The sequence below is a fragment of the Orbicella faveolata genome, unplaced genomic scaffold (assembly GCF_042242905.1).
Source record: "Orbicella faveolata isolate gen_17 unplaced genomic scaffold, um_ofav_v1 contig_1, whole genome shotgun sequence".
Taxonomy (NCBI): Eukaryota; Metazoa; Cnidaria; class Anthozoa; order Scleractinia; family Merulinidae; genus Orbicella; species Orbicella faveolata.
Window position 1 is genome coordinate 15231897 of NW_028301536.1, and position 17585 is coordinate 15249481.

Sequence of the window (17585 nt, forward strand, 5' to 3'; positions counted from 1 at the left end):
AAGTTTAAGTTCTCAGTAAATATCCACAGCATTTTTTGAGAAAATTTACTATTCTTCCAGGTAGCTTCTATTTGTGTACAAACAAGAAAGTTTAGAGAAAGAACTCGAGAACGTTGACCTGCTAAGAAATCTTAAGTATTTGATTGCAAGCAGTGGAGCGTAGGTCTTTCCAAGAATCCATGCACCATTTAACATTGAATCATTAAAAGTATTATTTAAATTTTTGATTCCTTAACACGCTTTATGAACTTTTCAAATTGTTGCAAAATATGAAATACTTGTTATGATGACATTAAAACATCTTATTGTAATGGTTTCAAAGTTGCCTTTTTTGCAGTACACGCGATTTAACCTCAAATAACGCGCATGCGTGAAAGCACTGACGCTTTTCCTAGAATGAACGCTTCATTAACTAACAGTATGAAGAAACATGACCGGATGAAATTACGGAACTACTCAATACTCGTATTTGCCTTCTTGTGCTATTAAATGAAATCTTAGTGTTGGTTGGAGGCTTTCTGATCTATCGATTCAGAAAACTGTGACAAAAATCAACAGACGCAACAGTAAATATCAAACCGTGGACAGTTAAGTATGTTTCATATTTTTGTTAGTTAAGGCAGTTATTTGATTTCGTTTACGAGCTCTGTTTGTTCAATGAAATATGATTGTCTTGTCGCCGCGTACACGAAATGTTAACCGAGAAAATAAGACTTTGTCTTTGTTCTTTGTAATCATTGCCAATTTCTGTCAAAAAGAATCAGTTGACCAGGCAAAAACCAAGACCAACTTATCCTGTAAAGTAAAGGTAATTTAAGTTAAATTTAACAGATTTCGTCAATCTGAAATAATTAAAGAAAAAGAACACGAAGAGAAGAATACTGCACAAATTGAACGGCAAATGGAAAGAAAAATAATTGTTGTAGGAGACATTCAGTTCTTCTAATGTTATGTGTAGTGAATAAAAAAGGTAAGAAGACAATTCTAGTACTGAACAGGTGAAGCAAACAGACAATAAGTACGTGAACGAGGATGTCAGTTAGTAAGTCATCAAGTGATAAGAAAAGTGAACAAGAAAGTAATTTATAGATAAGCATAACATGAAATTTTAGTTTAATAGATATTTCGTTTTGTAGATGTATCAATTTTAGCAGTGCACTTTGACTGAGTTAGCCAAAATTAGAAGGATAGTGAGTGATATACCAGTCAGTCAGTGATAGCCAGTCAGTCAGTCAGTCAGTCAGCTAGTCAGTCACTCAGTCAGTCAATTCCTGTTGTTTAGTTGTTAACAGGTTGTTAGGGCTTTGTTTGGTCAGTTGGTTAATTGATTGTTTAGGAAGTTGTTTAGATAGTTGTTTGTTTGTTTGTTTGGTTGGTTAGTTGGTTAGTTGGTTGGTTGGTTTGTTTGTGGTTGATTGGCTGGTTGCTGGGTTGGCTGGTTGGTTAGCTGGATGGGTGGATGGATGGATAGTTGATTGATTGGTTTGTTGTTTGATTTTCCTGTTGTTTGGTTGAATAATTGTTTGTTAGGTTGGCTGCTTGGTTGGCTGCTTGGTTAGTAGGATGGATGAATAGTTGATTTTTTGGTTGGTTGCTTGGTTTTCTCAGTGTTTGTTGGTTAGATAGTTGTTTGTTAGGTTGGCTGGTTGGTTGGCTGGTTGTTTGGCTGGTTGTTTGGCTGGTTGGTTGGCTGGTTGTTTGGCTGGTTGGTTGGCTGGTTGGTTGGTTGGTTAGTTAGTTGGATGGATGCATGGATAGTTGATTGTCTGGTTGGTTGCTTGGTTTTCTTATTCGTTGGTAGGTCGGTGGGTTTATTGGACGGTTGATTATTTGGTTGTCTGACTAATTAACTGACATTTTGCCTGTATAGTTCATTGTTTAGGTAGCTGGTTGGTTGTTAGGTCGGTTTTGTTGTTCTTTGGTTGTTTATTAGTTGGTTGGTTAGTTGTTTGGGTTGGTTTATATGTTATTTGGTTTGTTGTTTGATTAGTTGTTTCATAAATTGATTCTTTGGCTAGTTAATCGTAGTTTGGTTGGCGTCAGTAGGGTGGACGACTAGTTATATCAGTTGGCTGGTTGATTGGTTGATTGGTTGATTAATTTGTTAGTTGGTTAGTTCATTGGTTGATTTGTTACTTAATTAGCTGGTTAGTTGGTTGGTAAGTTTGTTGGTTGGTTTCAGTTGCATGCAAACAAGAAGGAAGGTTTAAAGAAAAACTCGAAAGCGTTAACCAGCGAAGAAATCTTAAAAAAATTGGAAAGCAAGCAGTGGAGCGTACGATTTTCCAAGAATTCATGCACCGTTTAGCATAAAGCCAATAAAAGCATTCCTTAATCTTTGAATTTCTTAATGCACTTTATTACCTTTCTGAATTCCTTTAAAGCATGAAATACTTGCTATAATTGCATTAAAACAACTGGTTCCAATGAATTGAAAGTTGTTTGTTTGCAAGACGCGTCGTTGTGTCCTAATTATGCGCATGCGTGCACGCACCGATACTTTTCTTAGAATGAACGCTTCAGTAAGTAACCGGATTCAAGCATCATAACCAGATACAAACACAGAACTATAGAATACTCATATTTTGCCTTCTTTTCCTATTAGGGAAATCTTAGTAGTGTTTGGAGGGTTTTTGATTTATAGACACAAAAAACGGTGACAAAAACCTCAAGATCTGTCTTCAAAAGGAACGCAACAGCATAGCTAAAACTGTGGACAGTTAGGTGTGTTCAGGATTTTAACTTTTTGTTAATGAGGGCAATTTTGCAAATTCTTATTACGACCTCTGTTTGTTCAAAGAAACATGATTAATTAGTTGTGAAATAACCTCAATGCAATTTTAGGATAGAAAATAAGACTTCTATTTGCCTCGTATAATGCTGATAACTTCTGAAAAAGAATTAGTTTAACAGCTCGACCGAAAAAAAACACCCGGTCTATCCTGCAAACTACAAATTATTTAAGATAAATTTCAACGATTTCACGAATGCTGAAAAACGTAAAGAAAAAGAACTCGAAAAAGAAAGAAAGATTATTGCAAAATTGGACGACAAATGGCGAGGAGATTCTTTTAGAGACAATTGCTCTTCTTTGAAATAGTCAAACTGACTGAGGTTGAGCGTGGTAAATAAGGAAGTTAACATTATGTCTAAGAATATAATACGATTATTGAACAAGTAAGTGAGCAAGAAATAAGTAATTTGATAATTAGGTTAGTAAGTAAGTGGGTTAATAAGCTATTAAGTGATAAGAAAAAGTAAATAAGAAAGTAAGTAATGAATTTTGCGCATACCATTTACCAATTATAGTGATATTAAAGCTTATTATTAAATATTAAAGCACAACAAGTAAGTTTAGTTTAGTAGATACTTCGTTATGTAGAGGTGTCATTTTTAACAATGTAACCTTACCTTAACTGAGTTGGTAAATTAGGTGGATAGACATTAACATACCAGTCAGTCATTCAGTCAGTCAGTCAGCCAGTTAGCCAGTCAGTCAGTCAGCCAGTCACCCAGTCAACCAGTCAGCCAGTCAGCCAGTCAGTCAGTCAGTCAGCCAGTCAGCCAGTCAGCCAGTCAGCCAGTCAGCCAGTTAGTCAGTAAGTCAGCCAGTCAATCAGCCAGTCAGTCGGCCAGTCAGTCAGTCAGTTAGTGATAGGTAAGTCAGTTAGTCAGTCAGCCAGTAAGTCAGTCAGTCAGTCAGTTAGTGATAGTAAGTCAGTCAGTCAGTCAGTCAGTCAGTTAGTCAGTCAGCTAGTCAGTCAGTTAGTGATAGTAAGTCAGTCAGTTACTGTTCTTTGTTTGGTTGGTCGATCAGAGATTGTAAGGGTGTTTGTTTGGTCAGTTTGTTGTTTGTTTGGGACATGTTTTGGTTGTTTGGTTGTTTAGTCGGCTGGTTGACCTGTTGCTTGGTTCGTTGATTGGCTAGTAGGTGGTTGAATAGTTGATTGCTTGGTTGATTGGTTGTTTGATCGGTTTGGTCGTTTGCTTATTAGCTGGTGGGTTAGTTGATTGATTGACTGAATTTTTGGCTACTTTATCGTTGTTTGTTAGGTTGGTTTGTTGGTTGATTGGTTGATTCACTGGTTGGTTGGCTGGTTGGTTGGCTGGTTGGTTGGCTGGTTGGTTGGCTGGTTGGTTGTTTGGTTGACTGGTTGGTTGTTTTGTTGTTTGTTGGGCTGGTTGGTTCATGGGTTACTGGTTGGTTGGTTGGTTGGTTGGTTCGTTGATGGGTAGTTAGTTAGTTGGTTGGCTGGTCGGTTAGTTGGTTGGTTGGGTGGGTGGGTGTTTGGCTGATTTGTTAGTTCGTTGGTTGCTTGATTGTTTAACTGGTTGGTTGGTTGGTTGATAAAATGATTGACTGATTAATTGATTGATTGAATGACAACTTGACCGACCGACTGACCGACTGACTGACTGACTGATTGATTTAATAATAGGTTGTCATTTTAAAAGAGAATGTGAGGTCGATAAAAATGTTGACTGCTTCCATCCTTGCTAGTAATATGCGTACACCTTTTGTGAAAATACAGCAATTTTCCAGTTACTAAGTTAGTTGTTGGCTTAGATATTTATTTAAGCAGTAAATTTATCAAGAATTTAATTAGTAAGATACTTTAAAGTAATTTACCAAGTTTGTTCACCATTCAGAATTAGAATTCAGTCAATAATTTTGCTATTCGACCAGTCAGTTAGTCATTGAGTCATTGAGTCAGTCAGTCAGTCAGTCAGTCAGTTAATCAGTCAATCAATCAGTCAGTTAGTCAGTGTTTCATTCAGAAGTACTGAAAATGTATTATCTAGCAATACAAAGAAAATCGTTCTGCCTACGTTGCTAGGTTTAACCTTATCTTCTCAGGAATTGATTATTGAGGTTTATTAGCTTTTATTCACAAAGAACAATTATTTAGCTTAGTCCCAATATTATGTTTCACTCAAAACAACATTAAAGAGAAAACTGGAGATACCTTAAGATCTATTTAGCAAACTACTGATACTTTTAAGGATTTACCTGCGTCGTTAGCATTACCTCGGTTTTTTTTACATTGGTTAATAGCATTTAGCGTGGCGATCCAAACGGCTGAGGTAAATATTCCGGCTATACATTTTACATCTTATTAAGGTCGAGATAGTCGAGATATACTTTAACATAACCTGTAGCAAAGAAAAATACAATCAATTGTTACGATGAATTTATTCACTACATTTAGCATTGACGTTGTTTGTATTTTACATTTGATTTTTTTCACGAGACCCAAAGAAAGTTTTCAATTTCTATGGTGAGCAAAGCAAAATCAGTCATTTTTATCTGGAAATAAAGTGACAAGAATATTGTTATAGTTAGTATTCAAACGGGAATAAACAATGGTGAAGAATAACGTCCACATATCGATATAATAAACAAAAAACTAGGTAAAAAATACATTCAATATGGACGTACGATATAGCAAAATTAAAACAATCACAGACAGCTTATTAAGTGAAGAGGAATATATTTTATGCATATTGAAAACGGTGGGAAGAAGTGAGGTAGTTATACGGATAAAAATCAATAAGTTTTCTTTTTTCCTTTTACGCTCTCATTATCAGGAAAATTAAACCTCGGCAAGACTGATTCAAATTCTAAATTTTTGGAAACAAAATCCTCGCGACAAAGACCACAAGGCAGAAATATAGAAAGGCTGGCAGTTCAGAAGTAAATGGAAGTGCGAGTGATATACATTGGCAGGAAGGTAGCAAGGAGGAGCTGTGCAAATGAAACAACTGAAGAGGAAGTTTAGAATTGCATTCACTGTGGATAAAATATAAGTGTGTAAGCGATTTAGACAACTAAATTTTCGACAAGTTTCATTTCTAATTCCTGGAAGTATAGATTACTTAACACATTTTGCGGAAATGTCTTTTCTCGTCGTGCAGGTTCGACGGGTGCCATAGAGTGTCTACACTATTGTACGGATGCAATCATTTCCCGGAACAACAGGATCTAGAGATTGATTGCCCTTTAATTATGGTTAATTTGATTACCGCGTTATAACCAGTAAAAACGTTATCTAAAGGCTATCTGTCAGTGGGCAAGTAGCTGAGCATGTTATGGCAGGCGAAGATTGTTGCTTAGTATTGCCGGATATATTAGAAAAGGGGAAACATTTAAGCAATGTCAGTACTCTAGCAATAACACTGTCTGCAAAGTCGGGAAAAATTGTCAAAAATATCTGTGCTTACCAGTAAAAGGTACAGCGTGGCTGTGGATAGCCCTGCTCTTGTCAAAGTGTGCTGCCATTTTCTGTAACTCTTACTCCAAGGGATTTATCGATCTCTACAACAGCTTATCAGCTTAATGTTTTAAAATTATATCGCACAATTAAAAATGGAACTGTTTAATCGCGCGAAAAAAGTAACACACACTTACCAAACAGCTTGGGAAGAATCTTGGCAATGCTGCATTGACCAAGCTGTCACTGTGTAACCACTCCTGAAGCGGGATCTTTGCTCCAAGCGTTATTGTTATGGGCCACATTAACCTCAAATTTCCATAGCTAAGAAGATTAATTTCATGATGCAAAAATATAAACATGCAGCTAGGCTACAGAAAAATAGCTGTTTTGGGTAAATTATCGTGGAGGAAGGCTGGAGAGATAGTGATGTTATATACATGTACAACAAGTTCAACCAACATTCTCTAATTACTTTAGTGTCAAAGTTGAGAGGACAAATAACTAGAAAAATTCAGCAATTTAACTAGATTGTCCTTGCAGGTAATTCCTTTCGGAGAATTATCGTTAACTGGCTTAGTAACACTAAGCAAGAGGGGAAGTCCGGATGTGAAAAATTTTCACCTAGCTAGGCTGAGAAGATGGTGAAGTTTGAGAAAACTGCATTTAATTAACTTAATCAACAAACAAACGAATGATTTTCCTTGTTCATAGGCGAAGAGGAGCATTTTCTTAAGACTAAATTTCATTCGCCTACTTGTTAACAGTCTTCTAAGAACGGTTAGGAAGGAAAGGCGTTTTAAGGGTGCCGAGAAATACCTGCTGATCACCTGGATAACACGATAAGATGTCTCTTAGCAAAGGGTCTGAATGAGGTTCAACCGCTAGCTGAGAATTGGTCAAACGTTAACCTATAAGCTAAGAAATGACAATTTTTTTAACCAATAGCTGGGAGCAGAGATCAAAATCTGCTGTTAGCTGAGAAATTGGCTAAAATGTCTACTGATAGTTGAGACAGCACCGAAAATTTGTAGGAAGCGTGAAATTACAGCACCCTCATACAGCCCTTCTTGACAGTGTGGAGGTTCATGGTCTTAATGGAGTTTGGAGAAACGTTTGTACTTGGAATGAAGGTCAGTTGTCATATAGCTCTTCATTTCAACTAAGTCCTGTGTAATCTTAGTGTGCATCAGAGCTAATTGGGCTTGCTTACACATCAGTTCATGGCTTAACTAGAATTGGAGTTAAAAATAGAACCAGTATTTACTCTTAACTTCCACTCCAAGCTATTCCAATCCCTTCTGATTTTGCATAAGATTTCTTTCTATATTCTATTATCTTTAACAAAGGTTTATTAAAAGCAAGACACTAGCAGATGACTCGCACTATAAATTCGCTGGACAGCTGATCTCCGACTTTACAGTGCCGACTGACTGCGGTAATCTTCACTGAGTCCACGAGAAATTAGCATTCATGATCGAATAATTCACTCCCAGGACAGTCCACCCGAGTTGCTGTTCTGCAAACATCACTAGCACGGATAATTTAGTATTTATCCTACTAAGAGAAAAAAATCTTCGATTTAGGAAAACGTATTGGCGTTTTCTTCGAATGTTTCGAATATTGGTACTCATCGTACAGATTATTGATTTATTGCATACATCATCGTAGAGATGAAAGATATCATTTTACACAATGTTCTTGACAATAAAGTTTTTGTAGAAACATCTTAGTGATATAAATCATTTAATTAAAGAGCAGTAGGAAAGCAATATTTCTTCCTCAAAATATTTATTATTCAGTATATTTCTAAGTTATAAATATTTACTTTTTAAATTGATCCGACGACATCTAATTCTTCGTATACAGTACATTAGCAAACTCGCAGATGATAAGTATAAACAAATTTCCACAATTAGAGAATATTGCCTTGCAATATCAGCAAATTCTCAGAAATGACAGTTCAGGAGATTTATGACGGTCAGTTAAGAGACTAATGGATTTGTTTTTAACCTCCCGCAATCAAAACGACTCAACCAACCGTATCAGACAATTCTCAAAGTCATGCTCTCAGAAACAAGAAACATGTCATCGATAAAATTAGGTTGGTATCTTCAGACTCAGTACTATGTTAACATGAAGAAGCTTAATTTACCGCCTTCAGGTCTTTTCCTCGCCCTTTTGGTCAAAAAAGACACTTGTAATCGAACTTTATGTGGGCATGATCATTCAGCCTAAGATGGTAACTAACGTAAATAAATAATTTGCAAGCCTTGAATACTGTTGTTCTCACTGTTCTACCCTTACTCATGCTGGTAATATATATTTCTTATTTTAACAGATTTAAGATCGTTTAGGGCACTCAAAACGTTAAAACTCCCTTGATAGAATGTTGATTTTTTTTTTTGCTGAAATAAACTTACAGTTTGAATTCAGAAAGTATCACAAGGTTATGTTTAGTCTATAATTAAAAGTAAATTCACTGATATAGTAGCGGTCATTTTCTTTATGTTTTGCTAATACTTCTGATAAACTGTTCGTCTTTTCAGATAGCTCGCAGGAGTTCAGGAAAATGCGAGGGGACTAGAACTAATACTTGTCTGTTCATGAAAACGAGACTGCTGTAAACAACTAAAGTTGCCTTGGCGATTCAAAATGGCGGTCAAAAATGGTGCATACAGTCTGGAGGAGAAACGGGAAGCTGTGGCTTATTTTAACAAGAATGAAGTCCCAAAACAGATTGAAGAGCTTCTCAATAAGATGTTCAAGGAAAAACCAATTGATGTATTTGGCTATATGGTACGTAGATGTCATTCTGTGCTTCTTTATGTCTTCGTACGTTGAGGTGTAAATACAATAACAACTTATTTTTTTCACTGTGCCTGTCAAAGATTTTTCTGGGATTCCTGTTCGAGTATGGGAATATCGTATCAAATACAGGGTCATGAAGGGGGGGGGGGGGGGGGGGTACCAAGTCCCAGTTCCCAGCCCGAATTTTTGCCAGATCCTAGTTCCCAGCTTAAATTTGGTCCAAATCCCAGTTACGAAATCTAAAATCTCATTCCCAGTGATTGTTTGCAGACTAATGTGTATAATTAATTAAAAGCGTGGACTGACGTCGTTTGGACACACACATACCTTCACCTGGACTGAAAAAAATCTCTCATTCTTCTGGTGAGCAGTCTTTGTCTTCCAGCCCTTGTTGGCATAACTGTATTGAAACCACTTGTATCATATGCACAATCCTCGTCAGACTCACTGGGTGCTTACCATTTGTCAGAATGAACCGGTTGGGATGACCGTTGAATAATAGTAAAGGTTTTTCCAAAACCAGCAAACCAGCCAAATGAGATGGCACTTACCATTTACAATTCGATTTCTCGTAATTGTTTTCGGCTGATGAGAGACTGGAAACTGTAACATTTACCAAATGGTAAGGAAATTTCCGTTGTTCCGTTCCGAACGGGAAAAGAGGACTACCTCTGGAGGTAGTCTCTAATTTCCGAAAGGATTTTCTGGAAAATTACTGTTCCATTTGACTTTCAACTGAAATTTCCCAATTTTTTTGCTAAATGGTAAGCACCCACTGTCTCCACTTTTGCTGCTGCTGTACTTGTCACGTTCCAGCCACGTGCAAACATGCCCATATCATTCCATCTAAAACAAACTGCTGCCCAGGAAAACTGACAGAACTTAACAATAAAACCATGTGGAGCCCAATAGCTAGAATGCAGAAATGAAAAATATCATGATTCTATGTGTCTACTGAGGTCTAATGATGCAGAATTTTAATTCTGTATTCAAAAGAATAGGCTCAATTAAGCAGTGGTGTCAAAAAACAGGGTCAGAGAGTGCTAAAAATAAAAATCCCTTTCCCATTTTCGAAATTGTTCATCCCATTCCCAGTGGTTGAATCCCAGTCCCAGTGCGGTAAATCCCATTTTTCCAGCCCGTAAAAAGGGCAAATCCCAGTTCCCATTTTACCCCTTCACGCCCCTCCAAATAATGTGTCATCACTGTCTTAGATAACAGCAAGTTGTGTTAAATGATTAAGCTTACTTGCAAGTTTTAATTTTGTATATAGCTGTATATAATAGGCCAACATGTACAACTACTGTACAGTAGTGTATCATTTTCTGGTCCAAGGTGTTTTGTTACTTTCTGTTCATGATTATAAACGTATGTGGAGTTTTATCATGGATTCCTTTGCGCACCTTTTCCTTGTACCCCGGTACATTTTGCATCCTTCCTGGAGCTGGTACAACTTTATGATAAGTTAATCTTCCCAAATTAATGGTGTCTTGTTCCACATAAATCATTCCACAGCTTCCTAGCCCACCTCTCTCTTTCCTCTGGCACAATCAACAAAAAATCAGTAAATTTGATCAGATATACCCCATTCAATATTGAAAAATATTTCATATCTCTTACTACTTTTTCAAAGAAAGCTTCAATTACATGTAGTTATCCAAACTAGCTGCCAAGAATAAAATTTTACTTTCAGTAGTATCAGTATTTTTCTTAGGGCCTGTCTCTTAGGTGGCTAATTAGCAATTATTCCACAATATCCACAATACGCGAGTGATATTCCCCAATTTTGAAAACTGTGCATGTTGCGAAAATATTTGAAGGATGATAAACACAACAGCCTCCATTTGGTGCAAACTATGCTCAAACATTTGTCCTTGGTCATTACCTGTTCCTCAAAGCTCACAGTTTTCCTCAAGCTACACTCTCGGGAAACTTTTTGCTTCTCGGATCAGATAAATATCTGCGGACAAATGTCCAAGCATATTTTCAGGCCAAATGGAGGCTGTTTATAAGTCCATGTGTATACCACAGTGGTTAGGCTAATTAAAACTTTAATTGTCTTATCCAGTCATCCAATTTTTAATAATGTCATATTTCATTAACCTATAAGTAGAAGAGTTGACATTGGTATGTAAAAATAAACTGAACAGGAATCATTACCAAAAATACACCTGACATCTTTTACATACAGGGGGTTCTGGATATTTATATCTCTTTGACTTTTAATTCACCCAAGAAAGATGCAAGGGTCTTAGACTACATATTGTTCGAGATACATGTGTGATAACTGTTATATACATGTAGTACTGCTTGTCACAATTTTTTTTCAATATTTTAGCATAAAATACAGTTTAATGTTCGAAAGCAACCATTGTATCAACTCTCATTTATCTCTGCAGTCTCCCTCTCATGTGATTTTTCATAATTGGCTCATGTCAATCAAGCATAGCATGTCATGCAAGTAATCATTTTTCCCTTCTCAGAGTGCTGCAAGTTTCCTTCAAAGCAAGATCAAACCCTCCCACCCGCCCTCTCATATTTATCTCAGCCAGTTAGTTATTACCCTGCACATAAGGGAGCATTATTGTTCTAAGGTCTTACTAGTAGTTTATTACATCTTTGTTAGCTTTTGTTGCAAATGTATAAATTATTTCTGACAGTCTTATTAATAAATTTGTGGACAGGGAATTGCTGCCTGTGGCATCTCTTCAGTGCTGTACTGAAGCCCTGTCAGGGAAGGAGCATTTGTTACTCTGGACTGGGTTAACTTTGCCCCAGGACACTATTCGAGCAACAATGTCCCCCTTGCGCTACAGGCACAGGGCACCCTCTTGGCGTGGTGTCATGTGCTGAGGCCCCTCATCTGGTGGGTACATCTGATCGGTGGGTTTGATCCAAGCCTTGCCAGCACATCTTCTGCCCAAAATTACCCACCAAATGTTGTTATTGCATGCCATAACATTAGCAGGTTCTAATTTTTTTTTCTTTTGCAATCTGCAAAAAGGGTCTGACAATGAAATATATATGTGACACTATTAAAAAATGGATCATTGGATAATGCAGTTCGAGAGTTTTCATTGGTGTAGTCATCATGGATTATCAGCCATCATACCATGCTCTACAAATATGTTAAGCGTATACTTGATATTTGGGCTTTTTACTTTTATTTTAGTCTAGTTTTCTATATTTTGGGGTTATTTTTAAAAAACAGTTATTCCACTTGTGCTTGTTGGATATGAGATGATTATGGCCAACTCGTAACTACGCACATCATTGGTTATCTATCAGCTCATATCCAATGTGAGCTCGCAGAATAATTGTTAAATATATTATATTGTTGCAAAAAAAAAAAATCTGCAGAAATTTACTCCTCTCTTAAGGCAAAGAAAAAATGATAGTTAAGTAGACACTCTCACTGGTTAAGCAGACAAGAACATTTTCTGTTCAAACAATGTTACAAGTATGCTTTAGCTGTAATTTTAGTTCCACACATTTTGCTGTAAATTGCACATTTAAATTAATTGCCTATTAAAAAATCCATCCTTTTTAAGAGAAAAAATTTAGAACCCAAAATATTTTATAAAACCAACCATAATTTTTATAAAACTTAATTCGTGCAAAAATATAGTACTACATGGTAAATTTTAGTGTATTAGTTTTGGTTTCAGATATTTATTTACTTATTGAGATCAATGCTAATATTTTTTTTCTGTCTGTATATGAGCCAAGTGGCCCATCAGGCCAGAGCTTATCCCAGTTTCCATAGCATGAAGCGACTAGGAGTATTTCTATTCCCCCCTGGATGGGATGTTAGTCCATCGCAGGGTTACCCCCAGCATTAAGTTCGCCGGTACCCATTTATACACCTGGGTGGAGAGAGGCACTGTGAGAGTAAAGTGTCTTGCCCAAGAACACAACACAATGTCCCTGGCCAGGGCTCGAACCCAGATCACTCAATCCAGAGACGAGCGCACTAACCATGAGGCCACTGCATCTCCACTAATATTGATGAATATTTAATATATTATTATTTGTGTTTCTTGCAGGGAGAGTACTTTGGGAAGCGTTCACATGCACCAACAATATCAAAGGTATCTGCTTATATCGGGGCATATATTTCTGTATTTGTATCTCAGGTCTTTAGTTTTTTAGAGTTGTTTTTCCTTTTAAAATTTTTGTTTCATGAAAATGATTTGTTTTCAGTAGTATCAGTATTATCAGTTTTAGAAATAGAAGGCATGACAAGTCTAATAAATGCAGTACCTTGCTAGTGGTAGAAGTCAACTCAAAACTTCTACTGAGCATGACTCTCTCTAGAATTGACATTGTGACATAACATTGTTACTGACATGAAGTATTTCATTACCGAGTTATCCCCCTACACCCACCCACCCTCCCAGGTGAAATGCACACAATTTGTAAGAAGGATCTGGAAAAAGTGTGAAGAAGCCCACAATTTTGTCATGTACATGTATTAATATGTTGAGAGCAAAGTCAGAGACTCTTTTTGAGTTTAATTATGACCTATATTTTATATTCATTATTGTCATGTATGCTCTGGACATTGCTTTCAGGTTTCAGCAGCAGAAATTCTCAGTAGCAGAGGGTTTCCATCTTTTGAAGTTAGCTTTGACTGCACAATAAATGGACTCTCAAAGGTATGTTGTAAATGGTTCAACTTAACATCACCTCACAAACATGTACATGTTAACATTTAATTTAATTTTATTTTAAGGTCTTACTTTTATCTGTTTATTTATTTATTTGTGTAATTATTTATTTAGTTATTTTGTCTTACCTCATAATTTCAATATCACCTTTCTATAGATAAAAAACTGTATAGAGCGGTTTTCAATTGAGTGTTGAAAGTAATCTGGCAATTACTTTGTTTTTGGTTTTACTATGGTTTGATATTGGCTGAGTAGTCTAACTGGTAGAAATATTAGTAGTTGGTTTAGTTTTGGTTTTTACGGCACTCACTTGAAAACTGCTCTAACATAGTACTTAGTTTCAAATTATTTGCTTTTTGTTTGAATTTTCTTCTTTTTATTGTTTTTTCTTTGTTTCATATAATAATATCATTCATCGTATTAACATAATCTAAAACAATTTCAATCCAGAAATTTCTAATCAGAAAAAAATTTAGTTTAAGGAGGCTCTTAAATATTTCAGACCCTCTCATCTATGGCACGTACATGCACCATGATTACAGCTACACCAGTAATGCTGGCAAAATAATACTTAATTTTATAATCATAATTTTATTTTAAGTTGTGACATAAACAAAATGAGGTACTTTTATGACGAAAGCAGTACATATTACATAGATGACAGATTGATGATGATGTGGTTCATTTTTGCAGCCTGTAGCAAGTGTTGTATCCTCTGTGGATTCCAGTCCTTGTCCAGACTCTGTTCACACCAAGGTCAAAACTCCTGACATGAAAACCAAGACTCCTGATCAACCCAAACAGCAAAAGCCAACAGAAACTGCAGTCACAAGTAGTGTGGGAGATCCAGATAGTGTTGTTAAAGGACTAGAAGTAAATGACATGATTGAGAGAATTGACGACACCATTGCACCGCTTATTGTGGGATATGACCCAACTAATCAGAAGACTGTTGATGAGATGTTACAGTAAGAAAGTTTGTCTAATTCATTTTGGGTTATAAATAAATACTTTGAGGCTTTTCTGGTCTAAAACATTTCTTAACACCACAACTACAACTACACGTATATTAAACAATTTATTTAGAGACGATGAAAAAATGTTGATGCAGTGTAACAAGGATCGTGTGCCCGGAATGCATGCAAAGGGTTACAGCCGAGTAGCCTTGTGCATGTATTGCGTACCTACATAGCCCTCTACCTGCGTTGCATAGCTATAACACTACTACCTTGTACCATAGATCTGCAATGTGCAAAGGACTTCAGCTACATGCCCCTCTGCATGCATTGCATACCTATAACACTATGACCTTGTACCAAAGGTCTGCAATGAATGCAAAGGGCTACAGCTTCATAGCCCTTTGCATGCATTGCATACCTATAACACTATGTACCATAGGCCTGTAATATGTGCCAAGGACTACAGCTTCCTAGCCCTCTGCATGCATTGCGTACCTACAACACTATCACCTTGTACCATAGGCCTGCAATGAATGCAAAGGCCTACAGCTACATAGCCCTCTGCATGCATTGCGTACCTATAACACTTTCACCTTGTACCATAGGCCTGCAATATGTGCAAAGGACTACAGCTACATAGCCTTCTGCACACATTGCATACCTATAACTTATCTTTCTCATGATGTCATGTTGAACTGTTTAGAAGATTTAACTACATGTATTTCTTTATACCAAACACACTCTTCCATGATATCAGTAGATCGAAATTAAGGCCTTAAGCGTACAAGCTTTAACAGGCCTTTATATGTTTATTGATTTACCTTCATCTTCACTTGGCTTCTTCATTCTTGTAACTGTGAAACAGTAACAAATCATGGGATTGAATGTGCAATGAGAGTTTAATTTCAGAGAAGAACGTCTGAAACAGCCTATTTACAAAATAATATTTCTTTTTTTTCCTGTGGCTTCTAGGAAACTATTAGAACAAGAAAACTCTGCTTTAAAAATTGACAGCAGTGAAGCTGTTGAAGATCAAACTGAAGAAGGTGAGGGTTCAGAGAGAGCTGAGGACAACCAAGAAGAAAGGAAAATAGACACAACCAAGAAGTCTAATGTCTCCAGGGGAGAAAGTAAACAATCACATCTATCACAAGACACTGGCAAGAAAACAGACGGCAAAAAAAGCACTGCAGGAAATAAGGAGTTACTAGCACAAACCGTCCCAGATCTGGAGGAAGACGAGCTCTGTAGAGACTGTGCCATGATTGCTATTTCCATGGGAACAGCTGTCACTGGTGCAAAGATTAAGGGAGTCTCTTTGTACGACCATTTAGCTAAAGTATTTGGAAAAGAGGTATTTTAGCATTTGATTTTAAGCACACCGTAAACTTAAATTATTTCACTCAAGAGTTTGCACATGATTGTCGAGAACAAAAGTTCACCCACCAGCTTTTTTCATGTCACTGCGTACATGCACTTACATAGCTGAAAAGCTAATTATTGAGACCGAGAAAAGGAAGAGTGAATATGTGCCTGAGGAACGTGAAAATATTGGAATTAAGAGAAAGGATTTAAGAGAATGGATTACGAAAAGAGAATGATGCAGCATCTGTGATTGGTTGTTAATCATGTGCAAAAAAACGGAACTGAGTAAGGACAAGCCTGAAAAATAAACCTCGGTTTGGAATAATTGGCTCAAATTTCAGACGTTTTGTTCCTCGAACAGAGATGGAGTAAGAAATTTGTTTTCGTGAGTTAGAGCTAGGGCTGCTCTTAACTGGATGACTTAGTTTTCTTATGCTGTCAAGTTCTGTCATCATTGTCAACAGATATACGCCATTTACATCCCTTTTGTTCTCTATTTATTAGTCGGATTTCTCACTTCTCTACTACCTGTTTAAAACTTTTATGAATATCTTGCCTTTCACTTATATCAAGACTTTATATAACTACAGTTGGATGAAAGCTTTTCTCTTCCCATTCCAATGATGACGTTACTAACAAGTGGCAAGTTCGCTGCGGGGAAACAGAATCTTATCAAGGAAGTTATCATTTTACCTCAACCAGGAACGCCCATGCAAAAGGTATCATATATAAATATGTTCTCGTTGTTGTTGTTGTTGTTGTTGTAGTGCTGAGTCGTTGTCATTGTTACTGCTGTTGCTTGTTTGTTGTCTCGCTGTATTTCCGATCTTGAAATCAGTGCATTGTTTTTTACAAGCTTCCTTAAATAACTTGACTGCTCAAATTACTATTAAATTCGTGCAAGAGGAAGGGAAGAAAAAGATAGCAACATACAGGATTTCTTCGTACTTAACGATGATGGAACAACATTTTAAGGACAATTTTTTCTCCTTCCTTTTTCAGGTCGTATATCAATTTGCCAACATACATCGGCAAATGGCAGACACTCTAGCACAGAAATATGGGGTAAGGCTCTAAATTGATTTTGTCTTTTTATTTTGTCTTCTGGTTTTCACAAGTTGAAGTATACAAAAGGATAGAAAAACTACCGTTTACATATTTGCAAGGGCGGGCCTCTCAAAATATCTTGTATGGCCCAGCTAAACAAGTGATGACGTCGAGATGCGAAGGCCTTTTAAGGTCGAATTATTTCTGCAGGGTTTTTAAGGTCGGTAAAAGCGTACTGTAGGTGTGTGAGGGGGGGGGGGGGGGGGAACCATTAAGGTTTACCTTTTCTGTTAAGAGTGATATATTTAACAATTATATACCACGAGCACGCGTTGGATTTGAGATGATAGAGATAGCCAACGAGGCGCGTAGCACCCACTTGGCTATAGCCATCTCAATTATCCAACAAGGACGAGTGGAATAATTGTTTTATCAAAAACACCCCCAAATATAGAAAACTAAACTAAAAATAAATTAAAATATAAACGCCCCCAAAAATTACGTGCATGCTTACCATATTT

General features: G+C 36.8%; 1 protein-coding gene across 3 annotated transcripts in view; it reads left to right on the plus strand.

Moving 5' to 3' along the window:
* The first annotated feature begins 400 nt into the window (after positions 1-400).
* The window catches only part of LOC110061384 (enolase 4-like), a 28159-nt gene continuing 10974 nt past the window's right edge, over positions 401-17585 (plus strand). The window contains exons 1-8 of one of the 3 annotated variants that reach the window (XM_089291538.1): positions 401-592; positions 8762-9011; positions 13070-13114; positions 13598-13681; positions 14387-14661; positions 15625-16006; positions 16608-16736; positions 17020-17082. In XM_089291538.1, coding sequence (XP_089147664.1) covers positions 8868-9011; positions 13070-13114; positions 13598-13681; positions 14387-14661; positions 15625-16006; positions 16608-16736; positions 17020-17082 — 1122 coding nt within the window. In that variant the 5' untranslated portion in view covers positions 401-592; positions 8762-8867. Of the gene's footprint in view, positions 593-1679; positions 2725-8045; positions 9012-13069; positions 13115-13597; positions 13682-14386; positions 14662-15624; positions 16007-16607; positions 16737-17019; positions 17083-17585 lie in introns of those variants that run through there. The other 2 variants (XM_089291534.1, XM_089291531.1) reach the window with 2 other exon arrangements.